General features: G+C 42.8%; 1 protein-coding gene across 1 annotated transcript in view; it reads right to left on the reverse strand.

The window, feature by feature from the left end:
- Positions 1-2,160: 2,160 nt before the first annotated feature.
- The window catches only part of LOC140469395 (uncharacterized), a 45,756-nt gene continuing 22,597 nt past the window's right edge, over positions 2,161-25,319 (reverse strand). The window contains exons 10-15 of the mRNA XM_072565878.1: positions 19,012-19,154; positions 16,325-16,504; positions 13,384-13,473; positions 10,427-10,693; positions 4,772-5,077; positions 2,161-3,829 (exon numbers count right to left, since the gene is read on the reverse strand). Of these exons, the coding sequence (XP_072421979.1) occupies positions 4,787-5,077; positions 10,427-10,693; positions 13,384-13,473; positions 16,325-16,504; positions 19,012-19,154 (971 nt within the window). The 3' untranslated portion in view covers positions 2,161-3,829; positions 4,772-4,786. The remainder of the gene's footprint in view (positions 3,830-4,771; positions 5,078-10,426; positions 10,694-13,383; positions 13,474-16,324; positions 16,505-19,011; positions 19,155-25,319) is intronic.

A 25,319-nucleotide genomic window follows, 5' to 3' on the forward strand; every position in this document is an offset into this window, starting at 1 on the left:
TGTAGTATCTGTACTTCGGCCACACCAGTGCTGTAAGTTCCTGAATACTTTTATTCCAGTTCACACTGGCTCTTTGTACTCAGGTATTCAATGGGTCACTGTGTGCAAAACTAAAGCACAGACGAAACTACCTGCTGATACAAAGAGACAAGTTACTGAAATATTGACCGTGCATCCACCCCAGTCCAGTCACTGCCTTGTATTATCGTCATCAACTGCAAGTTCCCCTCCAAGCTGCATACCACCCAACTTAAGTTGTTCATTCACTGTTGCTGAGTCAAAATTCTGGGACCCCCACCCTAACAGTACTGTGGGTGTGCCTACATAAGGATGGTTCAAGAAATCAGCTCGCCACCACCTTCAAGGGCAGTAAAAGCCAGTGATGCCACCAGCTCACAAAAGAAAGCCTCTCTGCTTGAGTCTTCATTTCCCCTCTGACTCCACTGGGATTTGATTCCAAAAGGCACCAGACAGCTGCCTATCATTACTTCACCCACTGATCACTCACCAATTGTTTTTCTCTATGGGGAATCACATTTGAGCCTTCTGCTGCAATTTACCCAGACACCTGTCACTTTCTTTGGCTTTGTGGTTCCACTCCATATGGAATGTGAGCAAGAGAGAGGGGGGGAGATCAAACCCCATCTGCTGATACCATTTTGTCTGCAGCAGAGAAGAAATGATTTTAAGATGTGCACCTCCCCCTTAGAAAAGCATGGACTCTGCATTTTCCTTAATCTCAAAAGGTTCTACCGCATCTTTCATCATTTCAGCTGCAAGTATGAGAGACAACAACTTTGTTCACAAAAATCAAACTGTTCTTTCCCCTCAATGGATTGAGCAGCATTGAATCATACTAGTTGTCAATGATCTCGATTACAGGAAGTAATCTAACCACTCAAACTTTGAGCTTTTAAATTAACCAGATATTTAAAAAGTTAAAAAGCAGCACAGTCTTGACTTAATATTGATCCTTTACTGTGCATCTGCTGCACAATTTTCTCCTTTGGTGTCAGTTCTTACAGATAACTATTCAAGAGATGCTGAATTTACAGGTTGGCAAATTACCTTGCAGAACTTGACTCGGGTGAGATTTTGAACCCATCTGCTGGATTTTGGTGAATGATTCCATGACAATGCCTCAGAGTTCTCACAGCAACATTCCTCCTCAACCAACACCAGCAAGAATAGCTGGAGATTAATCTTGCTTCCACCTGTGGTGTGGTGTGGTGTGGTGTGCACAGTTGATCAATTTCAGCAATGAGGGCTGTGCAACAGCGGCACATTGGATTAAGGATGCTACTCCCAATTGTTATATTTGTTTATTCATTCACAGGATGGAGGCATTGCTGGCTAGGCCAGCATTTACTGTCCATCCCAAAGCTTACCTTGTGAAGGTAGTAGTGAACCTCCTTGAACTGCTGCAGTCCACACGGTCTAGGTACCCACACAGCAATGGTGAGGAGTTTGTTCCAGGATTTGGACCTGTGTGATTACTGATGTTCTTGGAAGTGATTATTGAAGGTTAAACACTGGGAGAACTCTCTTTGTAATACCTTCTTCAAAACAGCGGTCACAGGATCGGCTTTGTCCCAACTGAGTGAGCAAGAGGGCTTTAGTTTCACTTCCTATCTGGATGAAGCGACCCTTGTCCTGGGAGTGCTGTCCACTTTGCCAAAGTAGACAAGCATTAAGCATTTTTCAACAACTGGACTCTGGGTATTGTAACATCCATGCCATATTAACATTTTAAAGATATTATATAAATTGAATTAACTGCTGTTTAACAAACTAACCACAAGGTGCTTCACTGGGACATGATCAGACAAAAGCTGATACTGAGCCAAAGGAGAAGGACACTTCAAACACTTGGTGAAAGTTGTAAATTTTAAAGGAAAGTCCGAAAGTAGAAAGGATGAGGAAGGGATTCCAGATCATAAGTCCCAGGTAGAGGCAGAGTTCCAAACTAAACAAACATTTTGAAACACTATGATTGCAAGATTTTGAAACCTGAAGTAATTTCTTTTAGTTCCCCAGTTCAATGATGTTACGACACAGCAGTGAACCCCTCTGTTAATTAAACCAAACACCCAGAAAAGCTCACCTCGTCTCATAATGTGTTAAAATATGAGTGACACAGAACTCCCAAATTCCACTGTGTAAAGAAAATATTATCAATTTATTCTTTAGTTCTAAAAGTGAACATTAAACAACAATTATTCACAACTCTAAGCCCCCCATTTCTCTTAACCACTTACTATCTACCTCCAACCCTTTAACAATATGCTGTTCCAACAAGACACTTATTAAAATTACATCAACTTAATTTCAACAACAGCTGTCATCTTCGGCATCTGTCCTCTTCCAGCTGAAGATCTCCCTCGGTCGTCTTCTTTCTTTTTACTGTGAATTTGTTTCATATGAAAAGGTACCTTTGATACAGGGTGTTTCCTAATTTCTTGGGGCTCTTTCGATGACAGTTGTTCTGTGTCCAATTTTTAAAATGTCTGCATTTTTATATCCCCAACATGGAATCGTCTGATTGGTTCCAAGTTGACAAAACAATAAATTCAAACTCAATTGGGTTTTAGTATCCTGGGGTATAATTTCAACTGGTTAGATTTGAATTGCTGTCAAAGCAGCAACCAAAGCTCAGGTATACATTTCACAGCCAAATGTTCAATTTTCCAGTATACTCAGATTGCCAAACTAGTCATATCACACAGGTGCTTGTAAGCTCTCAGTACAGAATAGCATTCATTCTCTCTTAAAGGTACAATGTATGCCTTCAGCTTCATAACAATGAGCATCTTACCTGTTGCTCCTTTGATTGGTACGCAGCCCCTGTTGACTGGGGTGAAGTCGACCTTTCAGACTACACATGGCTAACAGTCCCTACAGCTAAAATGCATTTAAAATGACAAAGTCAGAAACATAGTTCTAATACCTCTATCGATGTATTCCTGAGACAGAAAACAGAAATGATCAATTTCTCTTCTTTCAATAACAAATGTCAGATCACTTTTTGCAAACCAGTGTCAGTGGGACTCACTGGAAAATAATTTATTAACATCTATTACCACAGGGACAATGATTCCTCTGCATGATGTACAGCCTCTGATGCGCACAGCTATTGCTCATAGCCTGCCATATATGTGACTAGTATCACCATCCCAGTGCTTACTAACTGGTAACAGCTTGCCAAAACTCAGGAAAAGGAGAATGCTCTCACCAATAGTTTGCGCATTCCAGATGCTAGTACTGTCTATTTTAGCATGAATTGATGTGGCAGAGGTTACTCATCTGTTAATTCATGTTTATAGAATAGACGAGTAATTTTTTGTTGCATGCACTTTCATAAAATAAAGTGGAAAGTTTTATAAGTTGTTACACCACGGCGGTTAAATTAGTGACAGAGGTCAATAAGAAAAGGAAAGTAAAAGTTCATCACAATTCAATTATTGACTCCGAGGTTCAGGGTATGCTGGAAAACCCAGCCAAAACTGCCGCGCAGAGGCAGGCTGAGACTGCCTACCCTGCCCAGGTCTCCATGCTGGGCTGTTGGAGGACCCAGAAGCCACCTCCGAAGCAAGGATGAGACCGCTCTGACGATGATGCCAGGCTGCAGGAATACCCAGAAACAGACTTCCATGATGGAACAAGACCTCCACGCCAGGCCAAGAATGACTCTCCAGTCCGAGATCACCCCCTCCTGGACAAGACTGTAACGCCGGAAGACTGCCCCTCCGGGCACCAGGCCAATACTGCCATTGTGAGCCGTGGGAAGCCACCTCATCGCTGGGCGTGGGCCAGGAGAAGACACTTTCTGCTAAAGTTGTTAAGAGAAGGTAAGGTACTGTAATAAATGGGAACATTTTTTAAAAAGCATAGAAAGCAAAAAAAAAGTTAAACAAACAGAGTTGGCAATCTCCTGGGCACCTGGGCTGAGAAGCCCACACGTTGAGCTGCTACTCCTCTGTCATTTTGAAAAATGTTTATACTGATAATTCTGTGTTACTTTCCCACAATCCTTATGAGGAAAGAAGGCAGTACAGTGATAGTGTCACTGGACCAATAATCCAGAGGTGCCGATTATTGCTCTGGGGTCACAAGTTCCAATCTCATAACAGCATCCAGTAGAATTTGAAGTCAATAAATATGTTTTGAAGATAAAGTTAGTCACAGTAGTGGTTCCCAATTGTTGTAAAAACCTATGTGATTTACTAATGGGAAATATACCATCTGTACTCAGTCTGGCCTTCATACAATGCCAGAACCGCAGCAATGTGGCTGAAATTGTCTTCTGAAATAGCCAAATAATCTTCTCAGTTTCATGGACAAAGGGATGAGGAACAAACGCTGACCTTGCCAGTGACACCCACATCTCATGAAAGAACAATAAAAACAAAATTTCCCCTCACCCTATCCTGCCAGCTCCTCACTTCTCTCAATCCCCACACCTTACTCTACCCCTCACCCCCTGTCTCAACCTCACCTCCTTTCTCTCCTCCATGTCCTGTTTGTGAATAATGAGTAACCTGAGTTGAGATACTATTGACAAATATATTTCTAGCCTGGCTCACTGGACTACAGAAGCACACATATACACATTGAGGCACATATGCCATTAGGTAGGCAAACAAGTCAACTTAACTTCCTTTCAAAGAGCCATATGTTGTTAGATTCATCATCTTAAATAGACTAAATAAAGATTCAAGTAATCTACACTCTGGTCATATCACAAAGTAATATCATGCTACACTGTACGAACCTGTGGAGTCACAACCTATCTGTGCACTCGTACTGTTGGTGTGTGACAATCCTCAGTTACTGTGATCAGCTGCACTGCTTGCTGAAGGTTCGAAGGACCCAGCTGTTTCCGGGATTGCTCTTCTGTGCTGTAGCACCGAGTCAAAGAGTTCTTCTGAACAGGAGAATGTTGGAGGTGTGCCATGACTTCTTGCTGTGCGTCCGACTGGTTACAGACCAAGCCATCAACTGTCCCACAATCTAACAGCTGTACAGTACTGAGTTGTTGGTTTCTCTGCTGGTCTTGCTGAATTTGGCACTGAACAGCCTGATATAAAAGATTCAAAACATTGTTTATAGGAGGTAAAACATGGATCTGTGCTATTACCATACTGCAGTCTCAAAACTGGAATACACGCACCTCCACTATCAGGTTCAATAATCTGAGAATGATGTGCGAAGGACAGGTGACTTAAGAGTCATACAGTCATTGAGATGTACAGCACGGAAACAGACACTTTGGTACAATTTGTCCACGCTGATCAGATATCCTAAACTAATCTAGACCCATTTGCCAGCATTTGGCCCATATCCCTCTAAACCCTTCCTATTCATATACCCATCTAGATAACTTTTAAAGGTTGTAATTGTACCAACCTCCACCACTTCCTCTGGCAGCACTTCAGACGCATGGTTCCCACCAAGAGTTTTCCTTATCTCATTTATAGGTCTGTTATAGACTCATTGATAGAGATTGATTGCCCGGACTAGTCAAGGATTCCATGTTCATTGGGGAGTCGGTAGCATAGCGTCATGTCACTGTCACAGGAAGTGGTGGAGGCTGGTACAATTTAAAAGGCATCTGGATGGGGAGATGAATAGGAAGGATTTACAGGGACGTGGGCCAAATGCTGGCAAATGGGTCTAGATTAATTTAGGATATCTGGTTGGCATGGATGAGTTGGACTGAAGAGTCTGTTTCTGTGCTGTATGACTCTCACACTGGACTAGTAATCCAAAGGGCCAGGCTACTGCTCTGGGGATAATGGTCCAAATCCCACTGCAGCAGCAATTAATTCATCTGTAATATAAAGCTAGTTCGACAATGGTGACCATGAAACTATCAATTGTTGTAAAAACTCGCTAATGCCCTTTTGGCAAAGTAAATCAGCCATCCTTACCCAGTCTGGCCTACAAGTGACTCCAGATTCACAGCATTGTGGTTGACAGCAACTGCTTTCTGAAATGGCTTGGCCACTCAGTTTAAGGGACAATTAGGGATGGACAACAAATGCTGATCTTGCAAGTGTAGCCTACACAAGAAAAATGGACTTGGGTCTTTTATCATTTAACAATTCTGATGTTCCTATTTTAATAATTTAGCATTTCAAGCAAGAGCGGACAAATTCTAGCTCTCCACCCCTTCCCACCACCAATGTCCTGGCTAATACTTATCCCTCAACTGACAAAAATAAAAACAGATTATATGATCGTATTATTTATATTAAGTTATTACTGTATCACTGTTTAAGACAATTTGCAAAATAGATATTCATGTTTCCCACATCATTGGCTGGAATATACTTTGGGATATATTTCTGAAATGCCTCTTAGGATAAATCTTTCTCTGAGATTCTCCACTATAAATGGCTGGACCATTTTTAAGGTGACTGGAGCAAGGGAAGGGAGATGTCAGAGGCAGGTTCTTTGCACAGAGTGGTGGGTGCATGGAATGCACTGCCAGCAGTGGTAGTAGAGTCAGAGGCATTAGGGACATTTAAGCGACTGCTGGAAAAGCAAATGGATAGCGGTAAATTGAGGGGTGTGTAGGTTGATCTTAGATTAAGATAAACGCTCAGCACAACATCATGGGCCAAAGGACCTGTACTGTTCTGTGTTTTATTTCCCCGCTTTTTTATCACCAAGAAAATACATTTTTTTTTAAGATTCTGAGTGTTAGTTATCTGATTATATAGAAGTCTTCTGACCTACCACAGAATGTTGATTGTAGTCAGTATACATTATACCTCCAAACAGACAGGTATAAGGTGACTAGCTGGTGTGAATAAACTAACGCTTTATCAGTTGCTAAGTAGTGCCTCCAAATCATGTTGGTGAATATCAGATCCAAAAAGGCCAATGTACCAAAGAGCCAAAATCTCCACTTACTCAAGATAAGATCTCTCCTGGTGCCAATCATGGGAAGCTTCCCAACACAGCATTCAGGTCCAACATTGGACCATATTCAGACAAAAATTGACGCAAACCCCCATGTGGAGACATTTGGATAAAATATCAAATACTCGGCCAAAGATATTAAGGCTTTAAGCCATAGCTTAAAAGGGATACTTTTAGGAGAGAATTCTAGCACTTGGAAGCCAGGGAGAGGGGTATGGATAAGAGACAGGAAACAGAGTTGCACAGAATTCTCAGAGGCCAGCAGGCCTGGGGCAAAGATGGCAACTAGTGGGGCCCAGTCAGACCACATAGAAAGTCTATATCGTCTATCTTTTTACCTTTATTTCTTATTTTCCTAACTTATACAATGTACATCTACAATGTAGTACAACTTCTTCTTTATTTTTCTCTATTTTTGTGTACCTAAGATTGTGTACCTAAGTGTGTGATATTGTACACTTTTCACTGTACCCCTGATCTTTGAAACTTGAGTACACGTGACAATAAACCAAATTCTAATTCTAATTTGTCCTACAAATAACTAACATCGTAAGGGATTACGGACGCAATATGAGTAGGTGACTATCACTCTTAAAAAACCAATCAGAAATTGATCTCTTGCTCTCTCTCTCTCTCACAGACACACACACATACACGACTCAGAGACTTCAGGGACACAACTCATTGGTTTAGAAAGAGTTAATGTGCACATAGTCCATAAGCACCATATCAGCCATGATCGAATGGCAGTGCAACTCAATGGGCCAAATGGCCTAATTCTACGCCTATGTCTCATGCACTGTAAAGCGTTTTGCAATGTTCTGAGGTTGTGAAAGTTGATGTAGAAATGCTCCTTCCAAAGCATATGTCAAAGTTAAAACCAAGACAGACTGCTCTCCAGTCAGAAGCAGAAGGCCAAAAGGTGAGAGAGAGAGAGAGAGAGAGAGAGAGACACAGGACAGAGAGAAATACAAGAGAGAGAAAAAAAGACCACGTGCCACCTTACACTGTAAGCCAGGAAAGTTGCTGCTTAATTTTAAGTTCCTTATTAAATTACCGTTACTGAATAACATTTTTCCGAGCAAAATAGATTGTCTTCTATTGCCTGAATGGTTAAAGTCTCAAAAGACCAATTACTATATGTACATGTAGACTCTCAGATATGGAGTGTAAAACGTGTCTAAAACGTACAAACCCATGCTAGAAACTGAGGTTTGGATCCATTCATGTTTATGGATGGAACTAGAAGAACATTGGAGGTGAACTGTATTGTGAGATTATTGCTCAAGGTAACTGCAGCAATTTCACAAGTCCTTTTTCACAATATGTTAGTAGCGTAATCCAATCTAGAAATTTTTGCTGGTGATTTTAGTGGCCAAAGAACAAACATAGTTGAAATGAATGGAACTATTAAGATGGTGAAGGATAGGAGAACACATTACAGATTTGGCTACTGACTGGGTTCTAGGCCCTGGATACACTTAAATTCAAGCCCTAAGACTCAATAAAAACTTACCAGTGGTCCCTGATTGACAGTACTAGTGCTTTGAGAGGCAGACCACAGGAACATTGTGAAAATTCTATATGAATGTAAATCATTCTTTTTATATAAATACCAAGACTTTATATGAAGTTGTACTGCTGAGTACCACAGCATTCATTTATTTCCCCAATGAAGCACACGAAGGACCCTACAATACTTAAAACAGCTCATTTATTGTGTCATGTACCTGGGCTTAACATCTAGATCAGCAGTTCAAAAATGAAAGTTTCTAAAAATAAATAATGAATGCAAACAGAGCAGAAAGGAATGAGCACATCTGGGAAGAAGGGAACATGCCACAATTTATGGTTTAAAGTACAGTAAGGATATTGTCAATCCCAAATTGTAAATATCAGACCGGAGACATAAGCTATTCACACAGCTCCTGGAGGTATCAGGGCCTCTCTGCAAACCAACACAACAGGTCCTCTCCATAGCAACAGATGGTGGCTGTCATCTGCTATCCATATACAGGGGCTGGCGGATGGACTTCGACTTCTGTCTTGCTGCTGTAATTCTAAAACAAAATCCCCTTGAGAAGTCAAGGTGTCAAATGGCACGTTATTTGTTGCCAAGATTATTGGAAGGACTCAAGATGGAATGAAAAGAAGGAGCAATTCTACACCAACTTTCACAGCCTCAGAACACTGCAATGCGCTTTACAGTTCCTAAGACATAGGAGCAGAATTAGGCCATTTGGCCCACTGCCTCACTGCCGTTTAATCATGGCTGATATGGTTCTCAAACTCATTCTCCTGTCTTCTCCCCATAACCTTTGATCCCCTTACTAATCAAGTTCCTAATTATCACTGTCTTAAAAACACTCAATAGCTTGGCCTCCACAGCCGTCTACGACAATGACTTCCACAGATTCCCTGTCTCACCATGTATCAGAGAACAAGTAATAAGCACATAGTGCTAGCAGGTGGTGCACTGCCTGTATCATGTGAACCTGTTCTTACTATCCATTCCCATTGTAACTGACTACATCCAGGAACCTCACTGACACGTATCAACTGGAAAGGGCAACAAGTATTTACACCAGGATATAGATGTGAACATACACAGCATTCACAGTTCTTTTTCACAAGCTTCAGGATAACTTTAACAAAGTCAGAATTGCAATATGGCCAACTGTTTTACCAATGCATCTTGTCATGAAGTGAATCATAGCATCTTACAGTTCAGAAGGCCATTCTGCCCATCATGATTGTGCGAGGTCTTTGAAAATGCTATTCAATTAGTATCACTAAGCTACTCTTCCCTCAAAGCACTTAACTTTACAAATATCCAACTCCCTTTTAAAAGTTATCATTGAATTGCTTCCGACAGCCTTTCAGGCAGAGCATTCCAGTGGTAGGTTACAATGCCTTACTTGATAACTTCCAAACCATAGCCTCGTCAGGAGAAAGATGCCAAGTGAGTATGAAAGCAGAGAAATCAGAAGCAAGCCATCGCATATCTCTATCATTCAAAAGCTGAAGGAAGATTTTGCAGCACTTTTGTGCTGTAAAACAAATATAGGGCACCTCTGTATTCCCAATCAATGGGGCAAAGTTCAGTCATAGAACAAAGTCCACCAAACAACAACACATACAAATTGAATAATAAACATTTACAAGGACATTGGGGAAAATTATCCTGCTCTTGCTCAAACAGTGCCACACAGTGCCTCAGTTTAACAAATCATCTGAAAGACAGCACTTCTGAGAGTGCAGCACCCTGTTAGCCCAGCATTAAATTCCATAGATCTCGCCGAATGCAACTTGAATCCACAATATTCAGTCTTGGAGATGAACACTCTCTCTACTCAGCTACAGCTGGCAATGCTAGATTACAGACTGTCACAGTCAAAGACCAATGTTCAATTGTCTACCAACTCGTGTCAATGATGGGCAACATGAGAGGGTGAAATGGGAGTGAACATTCATATATGCAACCCTAATAAATGTTTACCTGAAGATCATTCTTTTGAAGTCCTATGCACTGCATGGGGTTCACCATCTGGTGGTGGCCAGGATTCTGTAGTATCTGTGCAACTGTCAGCCCTTCCTTCGATATATGGCACTGCTGTGGCGTTGCTTTGGCTTGCAATCCTACTGGTTGCCGTTGAGTAATCACATTGCTTGGCTGCTGTACAGAGTGTGGCTTAGGGATGAGGGTGTGCGGTGTTCCAAAGATCTGCCCGTGCTGAGGTTGAGGTTGGGCCCTTGTGACTTCCCACTGAAGAACAGTAAAGAGAGAGTTGTGCATTTCTATAGCACTTTTCACAACAGGGTGACTCGCTGAATTGAAACATAGGAAACACAGAAGTCAAGTTACAAATGGCAAGGTGCCATAAACATAAGAGTGTGATAGTGACCACATCGTGTATTTTACTTCATAAAGACACAGAAAGGAGATAGCTGCAGTGTTCTGTACCACAAATAAAACCTCACTTTTATTATAAGGAACACAGCAAATAATTTGAGGGATTAGACGCTATTAAAGTGTGTACTGTAGTGTACGGTTCATCAGGCTGGTAACAGGATTTCAGGGTTAAATTATGATCACTATGCGTTTGGAGAGGTGACTAGTGATTTTTCTAAACCCTTTTTATTTATTTAGTCATGGTGTCAGGGCAAAGTTGACAAAGATACGTTATGAATAAATTATGAATTATGAATGCTATAATTGGCTCAACCAGCTGAAGGGCCTCTTCCTGCTCCTATTCCATTCGGAAAGACTCAGTCAGCCTTCAGCCCCACTTCCAGAAGAGGCACTGCATAAAGGTGCATAATTCCTGGGGTCATAGCCATGAAATAGCTTACCCCAGGTGTGTGGCCTCTACAACTAGAGCAGCACCGCATTGTTTGCAGTCCCTTCCCCCTAACTTTAGAACCTTTCCCCACTCTACAACCTTCAGAGGCCTGTGTACTTAATTAACTCTCTGCTTTTCAGCATCCTAGATTTTAAAATCATTCCCACCACTGGCCTTCAGCTCCTGAGGCAATAGGTTCTAGAATTTCCTTCCTGAAACTCTCCAACATTCCATCTCTTTCTTATCCTTTGACATGCCCCTTTAAACCTATATTTTTTATCAAGCTTTTGGTCACTTACCTAACAATCGGCTCCATGTTCAAATCTTGCCTGATCACACTTTTTGGTGAAGCACCTTTGGTGCTTTTACTATGGTGTCTGGTGCTAGTTAACTGCAAGATATTGTTGCACTGGCTAGTCCCTGCCTTCTAACTCAGAAGTGAGTTGTGAAAATGCAGGGCCCTCCTGTGGCATGGATCAGAAGTGCAGCACATTACTCAGTTTGGAACTGCGATGCTAATAAACCCAGGGGTCACTGCCCATATGAGCAAATATTTACTGTATCTGGGTCACTGGTTGGCAACTTCAAATAAACAAGTCGATGCTAATACTAAAGGAGCTACTATTAAATGCTGTGATATAACCAAGATCAATTCCTGGACTGTAGTTTGTCGAAATGAAACCTTATAAAAAGGAGGATTTGTATCCAGGACAAAGAAAAATGTGCAAAACATATGTACCATACAAATTCCAGGTAATGACCATCTCCAATAAGAGGCAATCAATCATCACCCATTGACATTCAATGGTATTACCATGACTGAATCCCCCACTATCAATATCCTTGAAGTCACCACTGACTAGAATCTCAAGTGGACAAGCCACGTAAACACAGTGGTTACAAGAGCAGGTCAGGGACTAGGAATACTGTGGCGAGTAACTCACCTCCTGGCTCCCCAAAGCCTATCCACCATCTACAAGGCACAAGTCAGGAGTGTGATGGAATACTCCCCAATTGCCCGATGGATGCAGCTCCAATAATACTCAAGAAGCTGGAAACCATCCAGGATAAAGCAGCCCGCTTGATCGACACCACATCCCCAAGCATACACTCTCTCTACCACTGATGTTGGGTAGTAGCAGTGCATACTATCTACAAGATGCACTGCAGAAATTCACTAAAGATCCTTAAACAACACCTTCCAAATCCACAATCACTTACATCCAGAAGGACAAGGGTAGCAGGTAAATGGGAACACCACCACCCGTAAGTTTCTCTCCAAGGCACCACCATCCTGACTTAGAAATGTATCGCTGTTCCTTTGCTGGATCAAAATCCTGAAATTTCCTCCCTAAGGGCATTGTGGGTCATACTACAGCATATGGACTGCAGCGGTTCAAGAAGTCAGCCCACCACCTTCTCAAGGACAACTAGGGATGGGCAATAAAACTGGCCAGCCAGCAATGTCCAAGTCCCATAACTGAATATAAAAAATTACTCCTGTGAGACCAACTGGCTCATACAAGCATTTATACTGCCCAAGTGTCTTCACATCTTTCTAATCTACCCATATTGTTGAAACGTCTTTCAGGGTAGGTGTGAACAGACACAATCTATGAAAACACCCCAAATATCAAAAGCAGACAGACAAGAATGAAAAGGGAGAAAAAGACCAATATTTCAATCCATCAGTATATGATACAAGTCAATCTTGGGTTTTAAACTGGCAACAGAGCATCTGATCCCTGTTATGTGTTCTGCATGGTATTCAATTCCATTGACTTCAGTCATTCCAAAGAGTGAATTAGAAAAGCTTTTCTATGAATTTGTAGGTTGAGTAGTTAAAGCTGTGTGTGTGTGTGTGTACGCGTGCCTGCATGCTTTATCAGTGTGTCTTTTAACCCACTTAAGGTTGTTCTCCACTTCCTCAATAGGCTGGGCCAGTTTAGTAGAACACTCCCAACACTCTGCCACTGGCCAGTTGGGGGAGACAGCAAACTGACGGGGCCTTTCATCACTGCAGTGTACCCTAGCCCTGGTTAACACAGCACCCCATCTAATGCCACTCCTTTGGATTCTAACGCTGCCACCCAAGAGAGTTTTTTGGCAATACCTGCAGCTGCAGCTGTTGTTGCTGCTGAAGGAGCTGAACCTGTTTCTTCAGAGCTTCGATTTGTTGTTGCTGGACTTGTAACAGAACCTGCTTTAGCATAGGAATAAAAAAGAAATATGCATTAAAAGAGAAAACAGGACACAAGAATTTGCAGAAATGCAGAGAAGGCTTTTAAATGGATAACCATTTTTATTGCAAATAGTTATCATAGCAAGACACAGAACACTGCACAAAAAAAGCCATTCAGCCCTAATCTGTTTAATGGCAATATTTATTCTATACTCAAGCTACCTGCTATACTTCTCCATCTCCTTCAACGTCTCCTTCCATTCCTTTTTACTTAATGTAGTTAGTCAGCTTCCTCTTAAATTTCAGAACAACTTGTGATCATTGTACGTGCTGCATAAATTAAATCCTTCTTGATGTTTACAGATTGCCCTCAATGCAACGAAGAACAAGGGATTAATAAACAATATTGAGCATGACAGAGACTGGGTATTCCGTGGTGATTAACTGAAACTCCTGGCTCCCTAAAGCTTCATCCGCCTGAATAGAGTGGACATAGAGAAGATGCTTCCACTAGTAGGAGAGACTACGACCTAACAGCACAGCCTCAGAGTGAAAACTGACTGGAAGGTAGGAGACAGAGGATGGTGAGGGAGATTTGCTTTTCGGACTGGTAGCATGTAACCAGCGATGTGCTGCAGGGATCGCTGGTTCAATGTGTTCTGTCATTTATATAAATTATTTGGATGTGAATATAGGATGTACAGTTGGTAAATTTGCAAATGACACCAAACTTAGTGGTGTTGTGGGCAGTACAATGGGACCCAGGGGCAAGGAGAGGCAGACGGAGTTTAATCTAGATAAATGTGAGGTGCTACATTTTACTACATATCAGGGCAGGATTTATACACTTACTGATAAGGTCCTGGAGATAGTTGCTGAACAAAAGGATCTTGGAGTGCAGATTCATGGTTCCTTGAAATTGGAGTCGCAGGTAGACAGGGTAGTGAAAAAGACCTAAATTACACTTGCCTTTATCGGTCAGTGCATTCCTGACCGCACCAGCATTTTGTACAGTCGCAGCATGATATTGCGGTTCCAGAACTCAATCCCTCTACCAATGAAGCCTAACACACCGTATGCAATCTTCACAGCACTAACCACCTGAGTGGCAACTTTCAGGGATCTATGCACATGGACTCCAAGATCCCTCTGCACATCCACACTACCAAGAATCTTTCCATTGACCCAGTACTCTGCCTTCCTGTTATTCTTCCCAAAGTGAATCACCTCACATTTATCTGCATTGAACTCCATTTGTCACCTCTCAGCCCAATTCTGCAGTTTATCCAAGTCTCCCTGCAAGCTGTAACATTCTTCCAAACCGTCCACTACTCCACCAACTTTAGTGTCGTCTGCAAATTTACTAATCCATCCACCTATGCCTGCATCTAAGTCACTTATAAATATAACAAACAGCAGTGGTCCCAAAACAGATCCTTGTGGCACACCACTAGTAACCGGACTCCAGACCACCTTTCCATCAACCACCTCTCGCTGCCTTCCTCCAGAAAGCCAGTTTCTAATCCAAACTGCTAAATCGTCCTCAATTCCATGCCTCTGCTTTTTCTCCATCAGCCTACCATGTGGAACCTTATCAATGGCTTTACTGAAGTCCATGTATACCACTCAACTGCCCTACCCTCATCGACATGCTTGGTCACCTTCTCAAAAAACTCAATGAGGTTTGTGAGACATGAGCTGCCCTTGACAAAACCATGTTGACGATCTGAAATCAGATTGTTACTTGATAGGATGCTATTGCGGCTGTACAGGACATTGGTGAGGCCACTTTTGGAATACTGCATTCGATTCTTATATCCTTGCTATAGAAAAGGTGTTGTTAAACTTGAAAGAGTTCAGAAAAGATTTACAAGGATGCTGCCATGGTTGGACAGTTTGAGCTATCGGGAGGGGCTGACTAGGTTGGGGCTTTTTCTGCAGAACATCAGAGGCTGAGGGATGATCTTATAGAGGTTTATAAAATCATATGGGACATGGTTAGGATGAATAGTCAAGGTCTTTTCCCCAGGATAGGGGAGTCCAGAACTAGAGGGCATAGGTTTAAGGTGAGAGGAGAAAGAATCAAAAGGGGCCTAAGGGTAAACTTTTTCATGCAGAGGGTGATGCATGTATGGAATGAGCTGCCAGAGGAAGTGATGGAGGCTGGTACAATTATAACATTTAAAAGACATCTGGATGGATACATGATTCTATGAATGGATGACCCTTTAGAACTTGGATGAGGAGAAACTTCTTCAGTCAGAGGGTTGTAAATCTGTAAAATTTATTGCCACAGAAGGCTGTGGAGGCCAAATCATTAAGTGTGATTAAGACAGAGATAGGGCAGATGCTTGATTAGGAAGGGGATCAAAGCTTACAGGGTGAAGACAGGCAAAGGGGTTGAGAAACATATTGGCCATGATTGAATGGTGGAACAGACCCAATGACCCAAATGGCTTAATTCTGCTGCTATTTCATATGGTCGTATAGTCACAAAGTGCAGCTCAGACATGTGATGGAATACTGTCTACTTGTTTGGACTTCCAATAACACTCAAAGTTTGATACACTCAAAAGAAATCAACCGCTTGACCTTCAACATGCACTCCCTTTCCTGCTGGTACACAAGTAGCAGAAGGGTGTACCATGTACAAAATGCACTGCAGCAACTCAGCATATCTCCAATGAGAGGACTTTCCAAACTCGTGATTTCTAACAGCTAGAAGTGCGAGGGCTACAGAAGTATGGGAGCACCACCACCTGCAAATTCCCTTTGAAGCCACACACCATCCTGATTTGGAATTAAATCACCTTCTTTCACTGTTCTCCCAAATAAAAATTCAGGAATTCGCTTTATGATAAAAAGAACTTACACTGGTTGGGAGAGAAGAGAGCTCCACTGGCAGTGACCTATTGCCCATGGAGACCTGGCTGGTTTCTAGGAAGGAAGGTCCTGAACTGACAACAGATGAAGCAAAGTTTAGGAAGTCTGCTGTGTTTGTACTTGTGTTCGTTTGCTCTGTGCTGGTCATCCCCTGTGCCTTTGATTTCCCCTTCAACACAAAAATAAAGTCAAAATGATTCAAAAAATACATGAGAAAGTTAATAATGCAGGGAAAAATACAATTGTTATGCCTAAAGAAGGTGCTATAGATGTTCTTTCAGGAGAAAGATCTCATGTACTGTACATGTCAATTTGTTCCTGTCCTTAGTTAAATTTGCAATGTCATTCAAAAGAAGGCTTTTCAATCTGCGTGTGTAAATTTTAATGAAGAACCTATTGTTCACTGCACCAATTGTTACAATAGAGTCTAAAAGAATCACCTTCACTCTAAATCCACTAATCCACAGGTAACAACAAAAAAATACTTTCCCTATAACCAAAATGACCAATTAAATACCTTAACTGCATCATGTTTTAAAACAGCACTAAGTACCAAGCAGGTTTCTTAATAAACAACAATTCTGGGTGATTATCAAACAAAACCGATCCAATCAGGATGCAATAAGTGGTTAACATACACAGCCAGAAAGACTTCATGCGAACTTGCCATGTGAACTTTTAAGCTATTTTTGCTCATTATTAAAATGTTCTTAAATTATGAGTGCTTTATTTCTTTGGTTACTGAATGGTGGAGAGATAAATTACTTATCCCTCTAAACATGCCCAGCAGACAGACAGACAGATACACACACTCTCTCTCTCGAGACAAAGCGAACAAGTGTAGAATGTTCAGGAGTCTGTTGCTCTGGTGCTCTGACAGATGTGGTGAACTCAATAATCATACAGGTTGGCTCCAAAGTCTTACAGATACAGTTTGTTCAGGAAATACACTAGTCAGCTGTTTAATCAATCACCCTTTCAAAACAATAAATAGATTTCACCCTGAGGAAGTATATTTTCCACCCAGTGGGTGGTTGGAATCTGGAACTCACTGCCAGGAAAAGGTGGTAGAAGCAAAAACTCTCATAACGTTTAAGTATTTAGACATGCATTTGTGATCCGAACGTATACAAGGCTATGGGGCTATGGGCCAAGTGCTGGAAAATGGGATTAGAATAATTAAGTACTTGTTTTCGATTGGAACAGATTCGATAGGCCAAAGGACCTTTATCTGTAGACCTCTATGATGTTACTCCAGAGGTGAATAACTGAAATTTAATATACGTGTTTAGCGTAATTTGACACAGTTGGCTGTGAAATACCAACCTTCATGTGAACTAGACACGTGAACTTATAAGCTATTTTTGCTCATTATTAAAATGTTTTTAAATTATGAGTGCTTTACTCCTTTGGTTTTTGAATGGTGGAGAGTGTATATTTACTTGCATTGTGTGCATGAATTAAGTAAGGTATTTTCCATCAAATAATAGTCCCTGTGGATATGTGAGCCTAATCAGTGATTTTCATTGGACAGCATGGGGTTAAGGGCACTGCCCTATCAACTGTAACAGAAGTGGTTGAAGATATTTTCCAATCAACCTGTTCAGAGATATTATGACACATCTCTGGACCAGGTGGGATTTGAATTCAATTCGCAGTCATGAGTGATGTGGACAGAGCACAGGAAGAAACGGTTCCCATTGCGTTTGAGGGTCACAGGGCACCAATTTAAGGTGACTGCTGAAAGAGCCAGAGGTGCTATGAAGTAGGATCTGGAATTTGTTACCTGCGAATGGTGGTGAAGACGAGTTGCAATTATGATGTTCAAAAGGGAACTGGATAATTATCTTAAGAGAAAACAAAACTTCATGGCAAAGGCAAGGGAGAGGGACTAGCTGAAACTTTCTTATAGACATCTGCAATGGACAGAACAGGCCAAGTGACCTCCTTCTGTGCCGTAACCATTTTACTGAATTTAACACGCACTATGTTGAGGTGATTAACAGATAACTAGCACAAAATGCATATGATCTCTCCTGGACTGGCTTCAATTATCTGTGCAAGGACCAGAGAGGAACTTTCCAGTTGTTTGTCTCCAATTATTAGTCCTGGGCTATTCTTCCAGTTTTAACTCTCCCAGGATCTAATGTGGTTGTGAATGGCTGAGAGGACAGGGGATGAAGATGTTCCTGATCATGGTGTTGCAACCTAGGTCTTGTGGCTGAGTTTAATTCACTCCTGTCATGATCTAGAATTATAATCCATTCAGAGTGGAAGTTGGCTATTCAGTCCATCGAGTCCACACCAACACTCCGAAAAGCATCCCATCCACACCCATTCCCCTATCCTTCAACCCTGCATTTACCACAGCTAACCTACACATCGCTGGATACTACGGGGCAATTTCCCACAGCTAATCCACCTAATGTGCATATCTTTGGACTGTGGGAAGAAACCGGAGCACTCGATGGAAACCCATGCAGAGGGAGAACGTCACCCAAGGGTGACACCAAACACGGGGTGCTGGCGCTGTGGAGCAGCAGTGCTGACCACTGAGCCACCATGCCGTCCTTGGTTCCTGCTCAGCGTGCTGACACAAAGAATTGTGAAATGGATTAGTCTTGCGATCAGTATCCCTTGCCTTGCTGTGGATGTCAGCTATGAAACTTCACCTGCCTTCCAACACTTTTTCAGCCCGTGGGGAGGGGGCTCCCGCTCACCTCCTGTCCTCCTCATCTGCTCGTTGACTCGGCTAATGGTGCTGTGACTGCAGCCTGTCACCCAGCTGATGAACCTGTAGCAATTCGAATGTGAGCCACCTGAGCCAAGGGAGAAAACACATCAGAAATCTCCAGGGATGAGATAATGTGAGAATACAATGGCTAACTAACCCATAAATCAGTATGACCAAGTCAGCAGAACACAGGCCAGAGCACGTGCTTTTGGATTATTAGGATCCTAACAACACTGCAGAAACAATACCTCCCTAAACAGTAATATTTTATTCCTAATAAACATAGAAGACGAAGATAACAAAACTGCATCCTAAAGTTAGAAAGCAGCATTTCCCTGATGGATATCTGACAGCTTCTGCAAGTTGGGTTTGTGGCCCCACACAATATAACGGCACTAAAGTTTCTGCTATGTACAGTGGGCTTAATGAACTGGCAGGGAACTGAGGGTATACAGGTTCTGAAGAAACAGAATTGAGTTAGTGAATCTCTGTGTAAAGACTCTATTTGAAGATAATATTAAACAACTTGAACAAGGGCATGGATAGGGTGAATAGCCAACACCTGCTTCCTAAGGTAGGGGAGTCCAAAACTAGAGGGCATAGGTTTAAGGTGAGAGGGGGAAGATTTCAAAGGGATCTAAGGGACAACTTTTTCACACAAAAGGTGGTGTGTGTATGGCATGAGGTGCCAGTGGAAGTAGTGGAGGCTGGTACAATTACAACGTTTAAAAAGCATCTGGATGGATACATAAATAGGGATGGTTTAGAGGGATATGGGCCAAGTGCTGGCAAATGGGACTAGATTAGTTTAGGATATCTTGTCAGCATGGACGAGTTGGACTGAAGGATCTGTTTCTGTGCTGTACAGTTGTGACTCTAACTTAAATCGATATGTTGCTTTTAACATAATAAAACATTCCAGGACACGTCACAGCAGCACAGTAAAACAATGTAGGATTTGGAGCCACATAAGGAGATATTAGATCAGACAACCAATTTGGTTCAAGTTAGTTTTTAAAGAGGAAAAACAGGAATTGCTACAGAAACTCAAAGGTCTGGCAGCATCTGTGGGTAGAAATCAGAGTTAACATTTCAGGTCCAGTGACCCTTCCTCAGAATGTGGAGGTGCCGGTGTTGGACTAGGGTGGACAAAGATAAAAATCACAACGCCAGGTTAGAGTTCAACAGGTTTATTTGGAAGTACAAGTTCTCAGACCACTGCTCCTTCATCAGGCAGCTGTGCAGCAAGATCATTAGACACAGAATTTATAACAAAAGATTACTGTGTCATGCAACTAAAACAATTTACAGAGGAACCTCAATTATCCAGCAATCAATTATCTGATTTTCGCATTATCCAGACAAGATCGCGAGGTCTGAAAATGTGTTGCTGGAAAAGCGCAGCAGGTCAAGCAGCATCCAAGGAACATTTCGGGCATCAGCCCTTCTTCAGGAATGAGGAATGTATGTCCAGCAGGCTAAGATAAAAGGTAGGGAGGAGGGACTTGGGGGAGGGGCGTTGGGAATGCGATAGGTGGAGGGAGGTCAAGGTGAGGGGGATAGGCCGGAGTGGGGTGGGGGCGGAGAGGTCAGGAAGAAGATTGCAGGTTAGGAAGGCGGTGCTGAGTTCGAGGGTTGGGACTGAGACAAGGTGGGGGGGGAGGGGAAATGAGGAAACTGGAGAAATCTGAGTTCATCCCTTGTGGTTGGAGGGTTCCCAGGCAGAAGATGAGGCGCTCTTCCTCCAACCGTCGTGTTGCCATGGTCTGGCGATGGAGTCGTCCAAGGACCTGCATGTCCTTGGTGGAGTGTGAGGGGGAGTTGAAGTGTTGGGCTACGGGGTGGTTGGGTTGGTTGGTCCGGGTGTCCCAGAGGTGTTCTCTGAAATGTTCCGCAAGTAGGCGGCCTGTCTCCCCAATATAAAGGAGGCCACATCGGGTGCAGCGGATGCAATAGATGATGTGTGTGGAGGTGCAGGTGAATTTGTAGTGTATATGGAAGTGTCCCTTGGGGCCTTGGAGGGAGGTAAGGGGGGAGGTGTGGGCGCAAGTTTTGCATTTCTTGCGGTTGCAGGGGAAGGTGCCGGGAGTGGAGGTTGGGTTGGTGGGGGGTGTGGACCTGACAAGGGAGTCACGGAGGGAGTGGTCTTTTCGGAACACTGATAGGGGAGGGGAGGGAAATATGTCCCTGGTGGTGGGGTCTGTTTGGAGGTGGCAGAAATGACGGCGGATGATACGCTGGACATGGAGGTTGGTGGGGTGGTAGGTGAGGACCAGTGGGGTTCTGTCCTGGTGGCGGTTGGAGGGGCGGGGCTCAAGGGCGGAGGAGCGGGAAGTGGAAGAGATGCGGTGGAGGGCATCATCAACTACATTTGGGGGGAAATTGCGGTCCTTGAAGAAGGAGGCCATCTGGGTGGTACGGTTTTGGAACTGGCGAAGATCACAAGGTCCCAATGCTTGGCTAAACTGTATTATCCAGCATTTGAATATCTGAACATTGGATTATCTGAACAAAATACTGCCCACCTCTCTCATTTGGACAATCGAGGTTCCTCTGTATTGAGCAAATCTAGATTGCTATTGAGTCTTTCATCTTTTAGAATGGGCTGCAGGTTTCAGTTCATTCACATGTAAATCCCAGAACTTCTTTCAAGTCACATTCTTGAGATAACTTACGGTTTTATTTAAAAAAAGGTGACATTACAGCTCAGAAATTGCATTAAAAGTGTGAGGTTAGAGTCTGTCTGTAAACCAATCTTGAGTCAGACCGGCTCTATTTCCAAAGTAGGAATTAATAAAATGTTATATGGATTTGACTGCCTGCATTGAGGGCCTGCAGACTGGGTGCATTTTGGGCAAAATAGACTGTATCTGCAAATACAATTTCACCCCATAGACTTGTGTGTATGTGTATGTGTGTGTGTAAGTGCGCTAAAGAGAGTGTGTGTTTGCATGTGTGTATGAGTCTGACAGAGTATAAACCTACGAGAGAGTGTGGGTGTGAGTGTGGGGGGGCTGTTTTTGTGTGTATGAAAGAGAGAGTGTGTTTGAGAGAGGGCGTGTGAGAGTTTATAGTCTTGTGGAGTCATCTATAGTGTGACATGAATGCAAGGTCTTGGTTGGGGCCATCCTCATGGGTATTGAACTTGACTAGCAGCCTCTGCTCAGCCACCCTGCATTGTTGCCTGTCCCCGAAGTCCATCTTGGACAATTGTCACCTGAAAATCCGAGGCCGAACGTCCCTGACTGCTGAAGTGTTCCCTGACTGGGAGGGAACATCTCAGTCTGGCCATTGTTGTGCGGTGTCCATTCATTCGTTGTTGTAGCAGCTGCTTGATCTCACCAATATACCATGCCTCAGGGCATCCTTGTCTGCAGCATATGGGATAGACAATGTTGGCCGAGTCACATGAGTACCTGCCACGTACATGGTGGGTAGTGTCCCTACGTGTAAAGTGGTTCCATGACAGGGTAGTACAGTGTTGTGGTTGATGTTGTCCTGAGGGCTGGGCAGTTTGCTGCAAACCTGTTTAAGGTTTGGCAGTTGTGTAAAGGTGAGAAGTGGAAGCATAGGGAATGTCTTGGTAGGTGCTCATCCTCATCGATGATGTCACTTTTTTTTAATAAAACCTTAAGTTATTTTGAGAATATGACTTAAAATAAGTTATTGGATTTAAATATTAATGAACTGAAACCTGCAACTCATTCCAAAAGATGAAAGACTTAACAGCAAGGGATTGGTGTGGGAAAGAGGGATTCCATTTCATGGGGCATTGGCATCAGTTTTGGAACCGGGGGGGATCTGTAGCATTGGGACGGTCTCCACCTGAACCGATCAGGTACCAATGTTCTAGCAAAGAGGATAAATAGGGTGGTCAGTAGGACTTTAAACTTCTGAATTGGTGGGGGGGGGGGGCGGAGTGAAAGCGACAGGGAGTATGGAGTTAAATGGAAAGATAAGCAGGAGGATAGCATGTATGCAGGCAGATTAGGAGTACAACAAAAAGGAAGGATAACTTAGGACATCTTATGACTTCCAATATCTCTAATGATAAGAATGTTAGCATTTAAGGCACTTTACCTGAATGCTCGTAGCATTCGTAACAAAGTAAATGAACTCACGGCACAGATCATCGTGAATGATTATGATGTGGTAGGCATCACAGAGACATGGTTGCAGGGGGTTCAGGACTGGCAGTTAAACATCCAAGGATTTACAACTTATCGAAAAGACAGGGAGGTGGGCAGAGGGGGCGGGGTGGTCTTGTCAGTTAAGAACAAAATTAAATCTATGGTCCTGAATGACATAGGGTCGGATGATGTGGAGTCTGTGTGGGTGTAATTGAGGAACCACAAAGGCAAAAAAACCATAATGGGAGTTATGTACAGACCTCCTAACAGTGGTCAGGACCAGAGACGCAACATGTACCGGGAAATAGAAAAGGCATGTCAGAAAGGCAAGGTCACGGTGATCATGGGAGACTTCAATATGCAGGTGGACTGTGTAAATAATGTTGCCAGTGGATCCAAAGAAAGAGAATTCTTGGAATGCTTACAGGATGGCTTTTTGGAACAGCTTGTCATGGAGCCCACAAGGGAGGAGGCTATTTTGGACCTAGTGCTATGTAATGAACCAGACTTTATAAAAAATCTTAAAGTAAGGGAACACTTAAGAAGCAGCGATCATAATATGGTGGAGTTCATTCTGCAGTTTGAAAGAGAGAAGGCAAATCGGATGTAATGGTGTTACAGTTAAACAAAGGTAATTATGAGGGCATGAGAGAGGAACTGGCTAAAATAGACTGGAAGCAGAGCCTAGCAGGGAAGACAGTAGAACAAAAATGGCAGGAGTTTGTAGGTATAACAGGGGACACAGTACAGAGGTTCATCCCCAAGAAAAGAAAGATTATCCAGGGAGGGATTAGACAGCCATGACTGACAAAGGAAGTCAGGAAATGTATCAAAGAAAAAGAGAGATCCTATAAAGTGGCCAAGAGCACTGGGAAATCAGAAGATTGGGAAGGCTACAAAAACAAACAGAGGATAACAAAGAGAGAAATAAGGAAGGAGAGGATCGAATATGAAGGTAGGCTAGCCAGTAATATTAGAAATGATAGTAAAAGTTTCTTTCAATACATAAGAAACAAACGACAGGCAAAAGTAGACATTGGGCCACTTCAAACTGATGCTGGAAGGCTAGTGATGGGAGATAAAGAAATAGCAGGAGAACTTAATAAGTACTATGCATCAGTCTTCACAGTGGAAGACATGAGTAATATCCCAACAATTAAAGGGAGTCGGGGGCTGAGTTAAGTATGGTTGCCATTACAAAAGAGATAGTGCTAGAAAAGCTAAAAGGTCTTAAAATTGACAAATCTCCTGGCCCCGATGGGCTACATCCTAGAGTTCTGAGGGCGGTGGCTGAGGAAATAGCGGAGGCGTTGGTTGAGATCTTTCAAAAGTCACTGGAGTCAGGGAAAGTCCCGGATGATTGGAAGATCGCTGTTGTAACCCTATTGTTCAAGAAAAGATCAAGACAAAAGATGGAAAATTATAGGCCAATTAGCCTAACCTCGGTTGTTGGTAAAATTCTAGAATCCATCATTAAGGATGAGGTTTCTAAATTCTTGAAAGAGCAGGGTCGGATTAGAACAAGGATTTAGTAAGGGGAGGTCATGCCTGACAAACCTGTTAGAATTCTTTGAAGAGGTGACAAGTAGGTTAGACCAGGGAAACCCAGTGGATGTGGTCTAACTAGACTTCCAAAAGGCCTTTGATAAGGTGCCACACGGGAGGCTGCTGAGTAAGGTGAGGGCCCATGGTGTTCGAGGTGAGCTACTGGCATGGATTGAGGATTGGCTGTCTGACAGAAGGCAGAGAGTTGGGATAAGAGGTTCTTTTTTAGAATGGCAGCCGGTGACAAGCGGTGTCCCACGGGGTTCAGTGTTGGGGCCACAGCTGTTCACGTTATATACTAATGATCTGGATGAAGGGACTGGGGGCATTCTAGCGAAGTTTGCCGATGATACGAAGATAGGTGGACAGGCAGGTAGTACTGAGGAAGTGGGGAGGCTGCAGAAGGATCTAGACAGTTTGGGAGAGTGGTCCAGGAAATGGCCGATGAAGTTCAATGTGAGCAAATGCGAAGTCTTGCACTTTGGAAAAAAGAATACAAGCATGGACTACTTTCTAAACGGTGAGAAAATTCGTAAAGCCAAAGTATAAAGGGATCTGGGAGTGCTAGTCGAGGA

Source organism: Chiloscyllium punctatum, chromosome 49, assembly GCF_047496795.1.
Source record: "Chiloscyllium punctatum isolate Juve2018m chromosome 49, sChiPun1.3, whole genome shotgun sequence".
Lineage (NCBI taxonomy): Eukaryota > Metazoa > Chordata > Chondrichthyes > Orectolobiformes > Hemiscylliidae > Chiloscyllium > Chiloscyllium punctatum.